General features: G+C 30.6%; 2 protein-coding genes across 2 annotated transcripts in view; one reads left to right on the forward strand and one right to left on the reverse strand.

The window, feature by feature from the left end:
- Positions 1–13,497, reverse strand: part of LOC137624645 (uncharacterized) — a 25,654-nt gene extending 12,157 nt beyond the window's left edge. Inside the window, 3 exon segments of the mRNA XM_068355603.1 lie at positions 443–572; positions 1,939–2,154; positions 13,455–13,497. Coding sequence (XP_068211704.1) covers positions 443–572; positions 1,939–2,154; positions 13,455–13,497 — 389 coding nt within the window.
- A 33-nt stretch (positions 13,498–13,530) lies between these two features.
- LOC137624646 (glutamate-gated chloride channel alpha-like) overlaps positions 13,531–17,500 on the forward strand; it is a 19,916-nt gene continuing 15,946 nt past the window's right edge. The window contains exon 1 of the mRNA XM_068355604.1: positions 13,531–13,651. Within this exon, the coding sequence (XP_068211705.1) occupies positions 13,531–13,651 (121 nt within the window). The remainder of the gene's footprint in view (positions 13,652–17,500) is intronic.

The following is a 17,500-nucleotide window of genomic DNA, read 5'->3' on the forward strand; positions in this document are numbered from 1 at the left end:
TTTTCACTAATCAATTTATTCTTTGTCTCCACGAATTTACCTATTCATTTAAAAATTTACCATATTAATTTATATTTGCCTAATGTATTCCAAAAATATGCAACAAAATTTGGATAATAACACTATTGCATATTCCTCTATCAATTTATTCTTAATCTCCACTAATTTATCTTTTCATTTAAAATTTTCTACATTAATTTACATTTGCCTCGTTAGTTACTTGAAAGGAAAATATGCAACAAAAATCTAGAAAATAACGTTATTTAAATACAGTATATATTCATCTATGAAGTTATTCTTTACCTCTACGAATTTACCTATTCGTTTATAATCTTTCTTCGCATATGAAGTAAAGTAAAGAAAAAATTGAGATTTGTTCATCCTGAATGAAAAACAAGAATAAGAAGAAGGACCGAAAGAAATGCCCATAGCCGAATCTCACCGATAGTCAGGAAACCTTATGAGGTGGCAGTGATGGTGCCACTCGTCCAACGTGTCTTCCACCCTCAGCGTCATTCCTACGGAGGCCTCCACGTCGTTGTAATAGAAGTTCATCGTGTCCTCTCTCTGGTCTGTCAAGAGAACACACAGGGAAGGTTATGAGGGCTGTTGGAGAGAGAGAGAGAGAGAGAGAGAGAGAGAGAGAGAGAGAGAGAGAGAGAGAGACTTACATACATATAGGTGTGTACATGTACTATGTATGCATAATTATGTACATATGTATATGTGCAAAGATACACATACATATATACATCATTATCATCATCATCATCATCTCTCCTACGCCTATTGACGAAAGGGCCTCGGCTAGATTTCACCAGTAGTCTCTATCTTGAGCTTTCAATTCAATACTTCTCCATTCATCATCTCCTACTTCGCGATTCATAGTAGCCCTGGGTCTTCCAACTCTCCTAGCGCCTTGTGAGGCCTAGCTGAACGTTTGGTGAACTAATCTCTCTTGGGGAGTGCGAAGAGCATTCCCAAACCATCTCCATCTACCCCTCATCATGATCTCATCAACATATGGCACTCGAGTAATCTCTCTTATAGTTTCATTTCTAATTCTGTCCTGACATTTAACTCCCAATATCCTTCAGAGGGCTTTGTCCTCAAATCTACTAAATCTATCGGAGATTGTTTCATTGTCATACCAAGACTCATGTCCATACAATGACTCCAATCTCACTAAACTGATATATAGTTAATTTTGTATATGTAATTTCAGGCGATTTGATTTCCAAATTTAAATTAACCTAGCCATTGTCTGATTTGCTTTTTACAATCTTTGACTAAACTCTAATTCTAAAGACCCTGTATTGGAGACCCAGCTCAACCTCATGTGATATTTCATGTATTCTGGTAAGCAAGCATTGTAAATCCCGTGGTGTTCTGCTAATAAAGACAGCATCATCAGCATACTCTAGCTCTGCCAATTTCCTATCACCAATCCAGTCCAATCCTCCTCCACCATCTCTAACTGTTCTACTCATTACAAAATCCATGAGGAGGATGAACAACATAGGTGACAACACATTGACTTGTTTTCCGCCGTTCACTGGAAATTAATTTGATAAGACTCCATTAACATTAACTTTGCACTTGCAATGCTCATGAACAGACTTAATCAAATTTACATATTTATGAGGAATTCCATAATAACGTAGGATTCTACACAAAATTGGCCGGTGCACACTATCAACGGCTTTTTCATAGTCCACAAATGCCATCAAAAGTGAATTTCTATATTCTAAGCATTGCTGTACATGTCTAAGAATGGACATTATATAAATATTTATATATTAACAGATAGATAGTTAGATAGATAACTACTGCACAAAACTGATAATCTAGAGACAAACCTAGAGAACTAGAACAGAGCGAGCAAATTTCCCACCATTTCTTTGTGCTCGACAACTCGCACACAGCAATAACACTCACAAAACAGAAGGGCGTTGTCTTGTTCATCCGACGTGGCATACGACAGGAAGAAAACGCCGTCCCTGTACTGCTGGAGACTGAAGCGGTAGCAGAAGGAGAGGGCCTCCAAGGGTGGCCTCTCCCCCGAGAAGTTGTATCTCAGGAAGGCCTCTGTGCTCGGTTCCGCCCATATGTCCGTCTGAAGGCTGAACACTCTGCTCTGTAGATTCTGTCCGTCTGGAAAATTAGGAAACAGAGAGAAGGAGTAGTTGCTAATAAGCATAATCTATGTCATTCTATTAAGAAAATTACAAGAATATACAGTAGACCTACGAGTAGGTTGATATTATTATTCTCCTTGTTATTTTTCAAATCACAGTCTGCGGAGACTGTTGCTTTATAGTGTTGGGTTCAGGGTTACATCCAGCTTCCCTAGGAATCCATCAATTTTCAGGTGCAGTTTCAAGTAGCAGGCTCTTCTGAACAAGGTATGGGGGCTATATCGGTTTCAGCCTTATCAAGATTAATTTTCAATGGCTTAGGTAGAGACCCTAGTGCTTACACTATTATTATTATTATTATTATTATTATTATTATTATTATTATTATTATTATTATTATTATTATTATTATTATTAAGAAAATTATAACAAGCTGATTTTATACGTGTGACTAAAAGAAGAGATGAATTTCTTTCGGTTGAAGTTTAATTCGTCGATGATCTGAAACTGAAATGGATGTCAGGAGCCAGTTAAAAGTTACAATATAAAAAGAGTAATTAAATAAACTCTTTAAATTAGAAGTATAGATCTAGATTTATTCAAGTCTAAACTAGAAAAATGCAATATAATCTCAGTCTCCTTTGTCTTTTACTATTAAAGGTGAGGAATCTTTTCTTGTGTGGTTTGCTGAATCACAGAACTCGAAAATGCTTTGCACATTGCAGATTATTTTACACAGGTCATATGATATATGACCTGTATTTTTCCCTGTTACAGTCCTTGGGCTTATAGTATCTTGCATTTCTAGATAGGGTTATAGCTTAGCTTATGAAAATGATAATAATAATAATAATTCCAATAATAATAATAATAATAATTCCAATAATAATAATAATAATAATTCCAATAATAATAATAATAATAATTCCAATAATAATAATAATAATAATTCCAATAATAATAATAATAATAATTCCAATAATAATAATAATAATAATGATAACAATAATTCCAGACCGGTCATGATATAGATATTCAATGCATAAGTAATGAAAGTGCTAAGTAAAATGAAAAAAAAAAAAAGAGTTATGCGTTATCTTTGTGTTATAGCAATCACAAATTATAGTCATTTACCAAAGGCCATGACAAAGGGTAATAGATTTTCTTTTTTTTTTCATCTCTCTCTCTCTCTCTCTCTCTCTCTCTCTCTCTCTCTCTCTCTCTCTCTCTCTCTCTCTCTTTTACAAGACGTTTCTCCTTCAAAAAATCATAGATTTGAATGGCACACAGAATACCTAAAGATATAAATAAGCATTTCAATTTATCTTGGTAATTTTCCATGTCGTTTAAGTTTACCTTGTACCAGCTCATGTTTTTATGAGATGAATTTTTAACCACTTTCTTCATTCGCAATAATAGATTATTAATACATGAAAGACAAGTTAGTTCTTTACGACATTTCTGTTAGTTCACTCCTCTAAAAATGAATTATTGATGTGAGAGTAGCTTTATTGTAATTCTTTTGTTTTTCTTGTATCAGCGTCTTACAATATTCGAGCAGATATTGACTAAATGCCATCAATCTTGTCTGCTTTGTTTCTTGGTTCAGGAATAATCTTTGTTCGATGACTTCCCCACTTTGTGCTCATCTATTATTCTATGATCGGTAGTCAGCCTAAAAGGAACTTTCGAGCTACACTTTTATCTGTTCGTCACTAAAGACTGAAGGCGTTGGTAAATGTACATTAAAAAGCTTATATATCTCAACAAAAAGAATACATGATGTTTTCTAACAAGTAGCGTAAACTATTAACAATAATCGAGTACATAAACCATTCATTTCAGTTGTTAAAAATGGTCTGTGTAATAAGACTTCTTGAATTCCTTGTAATTTTATCATGTCACGGGAAGCGTAAAATTTGATCTAGACTACAGTAAACTTTATTTATTACAGCTATGGGGGTAAAAGGGACTTGCATAAGATATGACATTTGAAACGTGGATACCATTCACAAGCACAACCGCACACACACACAAACGCATACAGTATATATATATATATATATATATATATATATATATATATATATATATATATATAATATATACTGTATATACATATACATATATATATATATATATATATATATATATACATATACTATATATATATATATATATATATATATATATATATATATATATTCAAACATATATTGTTTATATATACATATGTATATATATACAGTATATATATATATATATATATATATATATGTATATATATATATATATATATATATATATATATACATATATATATATATATAAGTATGTGAGTACTCTATTAAAGTCTAAATATTCGTGAATATATAGTCGAGATGTACATTTGGGTTCGTAAGTTCATACGTAAAAGAACATACCCAATTATGTAATTTAATCGCTTTAATATCTTACTTTACCTTTTCTAATTTAGAGTATTTGCCATTCTTGAGCTTCAGTACCGAACAAATATGTTCAGTTACATCAGAGAAGAAAAATGTCCCTTTACACAGATCTCTTCTTCTTTACCTAAGGGGTTACTGCACTGTAATTGTTCAGTGGCCACTTTCCTCTTGCTAAGGGTGGAAGAGACTCTTTAGCTATGGTAAGCAACTCTTCTAGGAGGACACTCCAAAATCAAACCATTGTTCTCTAGTCTTGGGTAGTGCCATAGCCTCTGTACCATGGCTTTCCACTGTCTTGGGTTAGAGTTCTCTTACTTGAGGGTACAATCGGGCACACTATTTTATCTAATTTCTCTTCCTCTTGTTTTGTTCAATTTTACATAGTTTATGCAGGAGATATTTATTTTAATGTTGTTACTCTTCTTAAAATATTTTATTTTTCCTTGTTTCCTTTCCTCACTGGGCTATTTTCCCTGTTGGGGCCCCTGGGCTTATAGCATCCTGCTTTTCCAACTATGGTTGTAGCTTAGTAAGTAATAATAATAATAATAATAATAATAATAATAATAATAATAATAATAATAATAATAATAATAAAGTGGGTCCAGTTATAATAATCAATGTGTTCATAAACGAGGACACGTGCATAATGCCACTGGGAAAAGTAACATGTCTGAAGACGGAGGAAAGTTTGAGTCATTCTATACCTCATAATGTTAACGAAAATTACTTTACTCAAGGTAGATTTAGCAAAGGATTCTATGTATAACTTTTGATATATTACCATATCTTGGTTATGAAAGACTCGGGGAAAGAGAAAATAAGGAAAATATTTTGGGGTGTCAGAAAAGTCGAAGTCAAATCGGAACTGACCAAAGAAAAATAATACGCACATATGCCTATCTTTGTAAGTAGGCATGTACACTCGCACACACACACACATATATATACACGAGTATGTATATATATATATATATATATATATATATATATATATATATATATGTGTGTGTGTGTGTGTGTGTGTGCGCGCGTGTGTACGTGTTTATATATATATATGTGTGTGTGCGTTTATAGATATATACACATGTATATATATATATATATATATATATATATATATGTATATATATATGTATACACGCACACATATATATATATATATATACATACATACATATATATATATATATATACATATATATATATATATATGTATATAATGCAGATATTTTAATATGACCTTCCACCCGCAAGTAAAGCCAGGTGTGAAAGGGTACCAGCTTATAAGGTTGTGATCATTAGAAGAGCGTGAAGTTGGCTACTTCATTCTCAGAGACTTACTCACAGCTAAAGAAATATACTTTCTTAATGTAACCATCACCTTAAAGTGTAAAAAAAGTCTAGTAAACAATATTAATGATATATGTATATATATATATATATATGTGTGTGTGTAAATATATGTATATATAAATTAAATATATATATATAATATATATATATATATATATATGTGTGTGTGTAAATATATTTATAGATAAATTAAATATATATATATATATATATATAATGCACACACACATATATATATAATATATATATATATATATATACACTGTATTTATATGTATATATATAAATAAATAAATATATATAAATATATATATATATATATACAGTATATATATATATATATATATACATATATATATATTTATACAGTATATATATGCATATATATATATATATATATATATGTGTATGTATGTGTGTGTGTATTGACGTCAAAAACACTTAATTACTAATTATTGACTTGAAGCTTTTATATATCAAAATAAATAAATAAAGAGAATTGTAATGCAGCAAGAAAAGTGGGGAATAACCTTATTTGCTTACATATCAATATTGTGTCTGAAGAAGCAAATATACTCTTTCATAGGCATGTATGACGCTTAAGTATTTGATATCGACAATCCAATATAGTTTTGAAATCTTGAACATTGAAATATCGTTTATCGTTTTGAAATCTTGAACATTTAACCGTAGGGGTTATGCGTTGTTATACATAACCAATGTCTTCAACTGTATTTGGTTAGAGTTCTCTTGCTTGAGGGTACACTCCGGCACACTATTCTATCTCATTTTTCTATATCTTTTTTTGTTTCTGAAGTATTTATACTTTATATATGAAAGATCTATTTTAATGTAGTTACTGTTGCTGAAATCTTTAATTTCAATTGCTCATTATTTTTCTTGTAGTTTATGTATTTACTCGTTTCCTTTCCTCACTGGGACTATTTTCCCCTGTTGGAGCCCCTGCGCTTTGTCCGGTGACTTCGGACAAAATTACCGACTCAATCGCCTCTCGTGTCCGACTGTGACCCATATGCGCTGTTGAAGTTTCGGGTGTTATTTTAGGTCTTGATTAGGACCCTTTGGGGGTATTGGGACTACTTGGGAGTCTTCTTTCCACCTGAGCTCTCATTACCAAGGTTTAGACTCTAGAATCCAGAGAGTAGGCTACAGAGCCACTAGACTTTGTATATTACTACTCTTGGCATCCCCTCTCAAGCTACAAATGTACCGTAGATCTATCAAGTAAAATCTTTATATCATATGGTAGTCCTTATGTCATCTTTAAACAATTCGTCTGTTGGTATTGGGTTACGGGAAGGTGGCAAAGACAATGTTTACATGTTATTATTATTATTATTATTATTAATATTATTATTATTATTATTATTATTATTATTATTATTATTATTCAAAATATACTCTAATTTTTATGCGTTAAACAAAAATGGTCTCGATGTAGCTAAGCAAGGTTTCAGGTATTAGACGAACACATATGTAAACAAACCAAGGCAGAAATATATTAGAGTTTTCTCTAGTAACTTTTACATAATGTAACAAAACTCTGACAAGAATGATAGATGTGGGCATATACTGATGTGCGTAAATTTCTTGAAATCATTAGCTATACGGCAAATTTCTCGAAACCAATTGCTCGGAAAACAATTTCTCGAATTATTAATTGCTCGAAAGACTGTTTTTTCGAAATGTTTACCCGTTTTGTTAACGAGAATTATTAAACGATAGTTTACCATTTACTTTAAAGAACTAATAATTCTCTATTAATATTTTTCTATAGTTTAAACCTTAAGATTGCATTTTTTTTTGTTTTAGTTTTATAAAGAAACCTACAATAGATTCCTGAAGGTTTTGAAAGAATAAAATGACAATTTTCTAGCCATTATTATTATTATTATTATTATTATTATTATTATTATTATTATTATTATTATTATTATTATTATTATTATTATTATTGTTGTTATCATTATTACCTGCTAAGCTACAACCCTAGTTGAAAAAGCAAGATGCTATAATCCCGAGTAAATTTTGGCAATAATTCCCTTCGATATTCTTTTACTTTTTTTACTTATGAAAAGTAAAAAAGATTAATTTACAAAGATATACATTTCTAAAGTATGGAGATCAATCATGATAATAAAAAAGTGCCCTTCATTATTTTATCTACAACTTAATCAATAAACAAAAAAATTGTAACCTTTGTTATATATTTTTTTCACCTTCAATTCTTTTTGAAACCAATATTTTTCTTGAAAGCCAATTTCTATTCTTTAATGGTCATTAGTATTCTAAACGATATTTTGAACAATATTAATAAGGCTTTCGAGAAAATGATAGTTCAAGAAATTAATTTTCGAGAAATTGCTTTCGAGTAAATGATTTTGAGAAATTTGCCGCACATATAAACTTATATGTATATATACGAATATATATATATATATATATATATATATATATATATATATATATATTTATATACATATATATATATATATACTGTATATATGTGTATATATATTAATATATATACATATATATATATATATATACATATATATATATATATATATGTATATATATATATATATATATATATATATATATATATATATATATATGTATATATATATATATATATATACATATGTGTGTGTGTATATATGAATATCTATATACATATATATAAATATATATATATATATATATATATATATATATATGTGTGTGTGTGTGTGTGTGTGTGTGTATATGTAAACTTATATAAGTATGGGTACGTCTATGCCCGTTTAAAAATAAATTTAAAAATAAGGAAATCCAATAACATCTGGCATCCAGTGGTGATCATCCATCCTGGCAATAAATAAACCCGACATCCGAATATGAATTTGTTTTTTTATAGGGGAGTGGGTTTCCAATACACACAACACCTATCATTTGATCCAGTCCTGAGACTGGCTCAAGTATCCAAGGCCACCTACAAAAGCGGTTTTCTTCAGTGAACTCAAAACCGGTCTTTTATTGGGCACTGTACACAAACCTAACCTGTATCAATTACCCTCCATTAAATAATTCATCAGAAATTCCGCACTTTTGGCGCAGCCATGTTGTTGGCCAAGACCAAACACCAGTCAGCGTCATGTACAAAGGAAGTACAAATTTGGACACTGAAAGGCTACTTGATATCTCTGTTTACAAAAGAATCGGAACGATTTATTATAGTCTTGCTGCCAATTGTCAAGAAAGAAATCGTGAATGAGTATTTGTTTGAGAACTTTGGGAAAAAGACTTATGTTTATGGGTTGTTGCATAATTTGTAATTTCTGTCTACTTTGAAGGTCCAAGTGGTGCGGCTGTGGTCCACTGCGCTCGATTACCCCATTGTTTGGATAAGCGTCCTCATGACTAAGTTCTTTTTCTATTAAAAAAAAAAGATATATATATATATATATGTATATATATATATATATATATATATATATATATATATATATATATATATATATATATATATATATATATATATATATACACTATGTAAAAGCTATCTCAGTTAAGTTAGAATATAACGGTGGCTATAGATTGAAGAAGGATTTTCGTCAAAATCAAAAGAATGAAATCATCAAAATTAAGATTAACATCTAACGAAGTAGAAAAGAAAAAAAAAATATCAGCATAAGAGTGCTGGGTACGAGGGTTATTGGGTTCTTTGATAGTCCAGACAGTACCACATTGGATCCCTCTCTCTGGTTACTGCTCATTTTTCCTTTGCCTACACATACACCGAATAGTTTGGCCCATTCTTTCCGAATTCTGCTCTGTCCTCATACACCTAAAAACACTACGATTACAAAAACAAAAACAAAAATTCTTTGCTGAAGAAGTTAACTATTGCAATGAAATTGTTCAGTGGCTACTTTCCTATTGGTAAAGGTAGAAGAGGCTCTTTAGCTATGGCAAGCCGCTCTTCTAGAAGGACACTCCAAAATCAAACCATTGTTCTCTAGTCTTGGGTAGTGTCATAGCCTCTGTACCATAGTCTTCCACTGAAGCATGGTAGAGTTCTCTTGTCTAGGATACATTCAGGCACTCTATTCTATCCTATTTCTCTTTCTCTTATTTTTTTTTTTTTACGTTGATATTATTATACGATGATAGCTCCACGGTCTGGGCACCAAAAATGTATTTTAAGATGGCTCCCGAATCTGGGCACCAAAAATATATTACAAGATGGTACCGTGTTTGGGAACCAAACATATAATATATATATTACGGCTGGCAAGCTATACGTCCTCTCGAGTTCCAAACTCACCTGTTTAATTTTACATTAAATCTATTACACTTGAAAATATTAATACCCGAACTCCGAAACAATTATATAACTCCCAGACAGCAATATATAAAACACTGAATATCCAAAGGTCTCTTAAGTACACTCAAAACAAAACTGGGTAATTATTATGAAGACTTATTCAAACAAACTCCTACCAAGATTCTTTAACAGGATACGAGCAAATATTAATTTAAACACTAATGACTGGAATAAAAAACTTTTTACAAAAATAGATATATTTTATATAAATCACAACACTTAGAAAAGAATTTACATAAAGGCAAAATAAATCACTCGAAATTTTAAGGCTGAACAAAGCTTAGATTAAGACAAAAATTTTACGATCTGAAAATTATATAATTACTTGACTTGAAATATTATATCTGAATAAACCTTAGACTAAGACAAAAGAAATACTTATGAAAATTATACAATCACTTGTTTCACTTGAAATTAAATCTGAATACAATATTTAAGTTTGACACTTAATGAAAACAGATAACCAGATCATGATACAAGTACCTCTCACCTTCCTACAGGGCCAGTTACAAAAGTGCTAAGAGAATTTTTATGAATACTCACTATGTTTATAAAAACACGTCAGACCAAAACTTTAAAATTTCACTGAACACTTTTAAAACAATACACTGGGCTAAGTATGAGAGAGAGAGGGGGAGATGACTATGACTTGAGGCTGGAATTATCTATCTGATCTATGCAACCCAGGGGTCGCCTTTATATGAAACTTAGCTACTTCCAGAAGATTCCAAAAGATTTGTGAAGTGCTGGGGGCTGGCCTAACAGTGACGCCAGTGTTTCCAACTGGATAAAAATGTCAAGAGACGAATCCTGGATTTTCAGGTAACTCTCAGACGAATGAACTTTCTCAGTCAGCTAGCTGCACCCATCCTTTGTCTTCGAAATAAAATAAAGATAATATCTATCACCAGGTTTTTCGGGAAAATTCCAAAGCACATGGCACAAAATAAGAATTGCGTATTTTCTCTTAAACATGATGCAATACCTCATAAAAATATAAAAGAACATTACATAATCCCTTGTTCACATCTCGCATGAATCACATAACACTCTCAAACAGATTACGTATGACTTCTTAAAAAGAATATGTGAAATAAAAAGTAAATTCTTCAAAATTACGCAAATTTACATATACTGACTTGAATAAAAATTTCAATGAAATTAATGACGAAAGTCTTCAGTAATTTACATAATAAACTTAAATCTACATGAGTGGAACTCATCTTACGGTCTGGCTATTAATCTTGCTGCACAAATGAAATATACAAATAAATCATGAATAAACTATTGTATTTACTGTTCGCTAGACTAGCCTCGTAACAATACAGTTACATTAATGTTGTTACTGTTCTTAAAATATACAATTTCAATTGTTCATTGGTTCTCGTAGTTTATTTTTTTGCCTTATTTTCTTTCCTCACTGGGCTATTTTTCCCTGTTGGAGCCCTATGCATAGCATCCTACTTTTCCAATTAGGGTTGTAGCTTAGCAATTAATAATAATAATGATGATAATAATAATAATAATAATAATAATAATAATAATAGGCCTACCGCAGGGAAATATTTCTTGGGGAAAAAATAAATGCAGCGTAAAATGACAAAAATAGTCTCTCTTATGATTCCTAAAAGTAAGTGATGGATCAACCTTTAGAGATGGTTTGTTCAAGTGAAAAGAAGAGAGGATTACAGAAGAGAAGGTTATTTAGAGGAGTTTATAATTCTTAAACGAAAATTCGTCCTTTTTTAAGAAAAAAAAAAGAGTAATAATAAAAGCACTTAGTAGCGGTGACTGAATCAAATAATAATAGCTAAAAATACCCTCAGTTATTCTCAGCATTCATTTTCAATATGGAGGTATATTGCTGTTAACAAACTTCTACAATTGCCATCAAATTTTCAAAATTTATCTTTATACTAACCGTTGACTTCTCTGAACAACTTAGCAACTAACTTCATAAAGTTACATTATTATTATTATTATTATTATTATTATTATTATTATTATTATTATTATTATTATTATTATTGTTGTTGTTGTTGTTGTTGTTGTTGTTGTTGTTGTTGTTATTGCTCTTATTCCAATTTCAGTATAGTTTTTGGCCTTATTCACTCTTGTTTTACCTAAAGCCAAATTGACCTTACTAATTGATGCTGAAATTTGCGGTAATTTCAATAGATTCCATTGGTTGGATTAGATCAAGTCTTAAAACCAAATTACAGTGTGATTCTCTCCAAAGGGAAAGTTCATAAAGATTTCTTTATTTGTCATCATTTGCATAATTTTCATCATCAATATCAACAAAATCAATCATTTAATGACATATAACAACGAACTCTTTATAGCCAGGAAATATCGGATATGACTGCAATTAGTAATAACTATCTAAGAGATTTTAACCCATTCAAAGGTTTAAAGGCCGCTCATGAATGGCCCTATCGAATAGGACAATGCCTTAGAGACTGACCATATATACATATGATCAGCGCCCAAGCCCCCTATCCACCCAAGCTAGGACCAAGTAGGGTTAAGCAATGGCTGCTGATGACTCAGCAGATAAACCTATAGACTCCCTCAAACACCCCATCCTTAGCTCACAAAGATGGTGAGGTTGCAGCGACCAAAGAAACTAACGAGACTGAGTGGGACTCGAACCTCAGTCTGGCGTTCACCAGTCAGGGACGTTACCACTTCGGCCACCACAACTCTAAGATAACTGGAATACTTCTGAGTAAGATTACTCTAGCAATAAAAACTTAGGACATTACTGCTTATATTGTTTCCTGATACATAAATGATTAGACCAAACAAATCGGGAATCGTTACCTTTTATGTATTTTCGTCGTAGTTAAATGTTTTTTCTGAGATATTTATATAGTTATGGGTCATATAAAAGCAATTTATCCCGTTATCTGTCGAATATTTTGCATGATTTTATAGTTAATTCTTATTCTTTATATCTTTTTATTGCTTCCACCAATTTTGCTGAAATTCTATTGCACTATTACTACTACTACTACTACTATTACTACTATTACTACTACTACTACTAATAATAATAATAACAATAATAATATTACTAATAATAACACGTAGCTTCAAGATTTTTTTTTTTTTACTTACAGGTAAAGACGGAGAAGAAAGTAATGATCTTGGTGATAATCATCTTCAGTGACGCACTGAAATCCATTCGTTGTCGATGGTCAATTTCTTCTATGAATTTCTTATAACCAGACAAACTTGGCGGTGTGACATCCGCCTAAGAGACTCCCAACGTGAAAGAGCCGGTCGAAAAAGATCCGGCTTCTCACCTTCGTCGCGTATTCCAAATTCACTGAAGTCACTTATTACTAATCCTTCTAGTGTATGAAGTCACTTATTACTAATCCTATTCATGGATGAAATCACTTATTACCAATCCTTTTAGTGCATGAAGTCACTTATTACTAATCCTTTTCATGTATGAAGTCACTTATTACCAATCCTTTTAGTGCATGAGGTCACTTATTACTAATCCTTTTCATGTATAAAGTCACTTATTACCAATCCTTTTAGTGTATGAAGTCACTTATTACTAATCCTATTCATGGATGAAGTCACTTATTACCAATCCTTTTAGTGCATGAAGTCACTTATTACTAATCCTTTTCATGGATGAGGTCACTTATTACCAATGCTTTTATTGCATGAAGTCACTTATTACTAATCCTTTTCATGTATGAAGTCACTTATTACTAATCCTTTTAATGTATGAAGTCACTTATTACCAATACTTTTAGTGTATGAAGTCACTTATTGCCAATCTTTTTAGTGTATGAACTCACTTATTAACAATTCTTTTCATGTATGGAGTCACTTATTAATAATCCTTTTAGTGTATGAAGTCACTTATTACCAACCCTTTTCATGTATGAAGTCACTTATGACTAATCCTTTTAATGTATGAAGTCACTTATTACCAATCCTTTTAGTGTATGGAGTCACTTATTACCAATCCTTTTGATGTATGAATTCACTTATTACCAATCCTTTTAGTGTATGAAGTCACTTATTACTAATCCCTTTAATGTATGAAGTCACTTATTACCAATCCTTTTAGAGCATGAATTCACTTATTACCAATCCTTTTAGTGTATGAAGTCACTTATTACCAATCCTTTTGATGTATGAAGTCACTTATTACCAATCCTTTTAGAGTATAAAGTCACTTATTACCAATCGTTTTAGAGTATGAAATCACTTATTACCAATCATTTTATTGTATGGAGTCATTATTACCAATCCTTTTAATGTATAAAGTCACTTATTACCAATCCTTTTAGAGTATGAAGTCACTTATTACCAATCCTTTTAGTGTATGAAGTCACTTATTATCAATCCTTTTATTGTATGAAGTCTCTTATTAACAATTCTTTTCATGTATGAATTCACTTATTACCAATCCTTTTAGTGAATAAAATCACTTATTAGCAATTCTTTTAGAGTATAAAGTCAATTATTACCAATCCTTTTAGTGTATGAAGTCACTTATTACCAATCCTTTTAGAGTTCATATGAAGTCACTTATTACCAATCCTATTAGAGTATGAAGTCACTTATTACCAATCCTTTTAGTATATGAAGTCACTTATTACCATTTTTTTAATGTATGAAGTCACTTATTACCAATCGTTTTAGTGTATGAAGTCACTTATTACCAATCCTTTTAGTGTATGAAGTCACTTATTACCAATCCTTTCAATGCATGAAGTAACTTATTACCAATCCTTTCCATGTATGAAGTCACTTATTACCAATCCTTTTAGTGTATGAAGTCACTTATTACCAATCCTTTTCATGTATGAAGTCACTTATTACCAATCCTTTTAGAGTATTAAGTCACTTATTACCAATCGTTTTAGTGTATGAAGTCACTTATTACCAATAATTTTATTGTATGAAGTCATTTATTACCAATCCTTTTAATTTATAAAGTCACTTATTACCAATCCTTTTAGAGTATGAAGTCACTTATTACCAATCCTTTTAATGTATGAAGTCACTTATTATCAATCCTTTTATTCTATGAAGTCTCTTATTAACAATTCTTTTCATGTATGAATTCACTTATTACCAATCCTTTTAGTGAATAAAATCACTTATTAGCAATTCTTTTAGAGTATAAAGTCAATTATTACCAATCCTTTTAGTGTATGAAGTCACTTATTACCAATCCTTTTAGTGTATGAAGTCACTTATTACCAATCCTTTTAGAGTTCATATGAAGTCACTTATTACCAATCCTATTAGAGTATGAAGTCACTTATTACCAATCCTTTTAGTGTATGAAGTCACTTATTACCAATCCTTTTCATGTATGAAGTCACTTATTACCAATCCTTTTAATGTATCGTCTCTTATTACCAATTCTTTTCATGTATGAAGTCACTTATTACCAATCCTTTTAGTGTATGAAGCAACTTATTACCAATTCTTTTCATGTGTGTGAAGTCACTTATTACCAATCCTTTTCATGTATGAAGCAACTTATTATCAATTCTTTTCATATATGAAGTCACTTATTACCAATTCTTTTCATGTATGAAGTCACTTATTACCAATCCTTTTCATGTATGAAGTAACTTATTATCAATTCTTTTCATGTATGAAGTCACTTATTACCAATCCTTTTCATGTATGAAGTCACTTATTACCATTCCTTTTAGTGTATGAAGTCACTTATTACCAATCCTTGTAGTGTATGAAGTCACTTATGCTCAATCCTTTTCATGCATGAAGTCACTTATTACCAATCCTTTTAGTGTATGAAGTCACTTATTACCAATCCTTTTCATTGTATGAAGTCACTTGTTACTAATCCTTTCCATGTATGAAGTCACTTAAAACAAATCCTTTTAGTGTATAAAATCAATTATTACCAATCCTTTTAGAGTGTGAAGTCACTTATTACCAATTCTGTTAGTATATGAAGTCACTTATTACCAATCCTTATATTGTATGAAGTCACTTATTACCAATCCTTTTAGTGTATGAAGTCACTTATTGCCAATCATTTTATTGTATGAAGTTACTTATTACCAATCCTTTTATTGTATGGAGTCACTTATTGCCAATCATTTTAATGTATGAAGTCACTTATTACCAATCATTTTAATGTATGAAGTCACTTATTACCAATCCTTTTAGTGTATGAAGTCACTTATTGCCAATCATTTTATTGTATGAAGTCACTTATTACTAATCCTTTTATTGTATGGAGTCACTTATTATCAACCCTATTCATGTATGAAGTCACTTATTACTAATCCTTTTAATATATGAAGTCACTTATTACCAATCCTTTTAGTGTATGAAGTCACTTATTGCCAATCTTTTTAGTGTATGAAGTTACTTATTACCAATTCTTTTCATGTATGAAGTCACTTATTACCAATCCTTTTATTGTATGAAGTCACTTATTACCAATCCTTTTAGTGTATGAAGTCCCTTATTGCCAATCTTTTTAGTGTATGAAGTCACTTATTACTAATCCTTTTAGAGTATGAACTCACTTATTACCAATTCTTTTAGTGTATGAAGTCACTTATTACCAACCCTTTTCATGTATGAAGTCACTTATTACTAATCCTTTTAATGTATGAAGTTACTTATTGCCAATCTTTTTAGTGTATGAAGTCACTTATTACCAATTCTTTTCATGTATGAAGTCACTTATTACCAATCATTTTAATGTATGAAGTCACTTATTACCAGTCCTTTTAGTGTATGAAGTCACTTATTACCAATCATTTTATTGTATGAAGTCACTTATTACCAATCCTTTTATTGTATGGAGTCACCTATTGCTAATCATTTTAATGTATGAAGTCACTTATTGCCAATCCTTTTAATGAATGAAGTCACTTATTACCAATCCTTTTAATGAATGAAGTCACTTATTGCCAATTCTTTTAGTGTATGAAGTCACTTATTACCAATCCTTTTAATGAATGAAGTCACTTATTGCCAATTCTTTTAGTGTATGAAGTCACTTATTACCAATCCTTTTAATGAATGAAGTCACTTATTGCCAATCCTTTTAATGAATGAAGTCACTTATTACCAATCCTTTTAATGAATGAAGTCACTTATTGCCAATTCTTTTAGTGTATGAAGTCACTTATTACCAA

This window comes from Palaemon carinicauda, chromosome 31 (assembly GCF_036898095.1).
Source record: "Palaemon carinicauda isolate YSFRI2023 chromosome 31, ASM3689809v2, whole genome shotgun sequence".
NCBI classification, from domain to species: domain Eukaryota; kingdom Metazoa; phylum Arthropoda; class Malacostraca; order Decapoda; family Palaemonidae; genus Palaemon; species Palaemon carinicauda.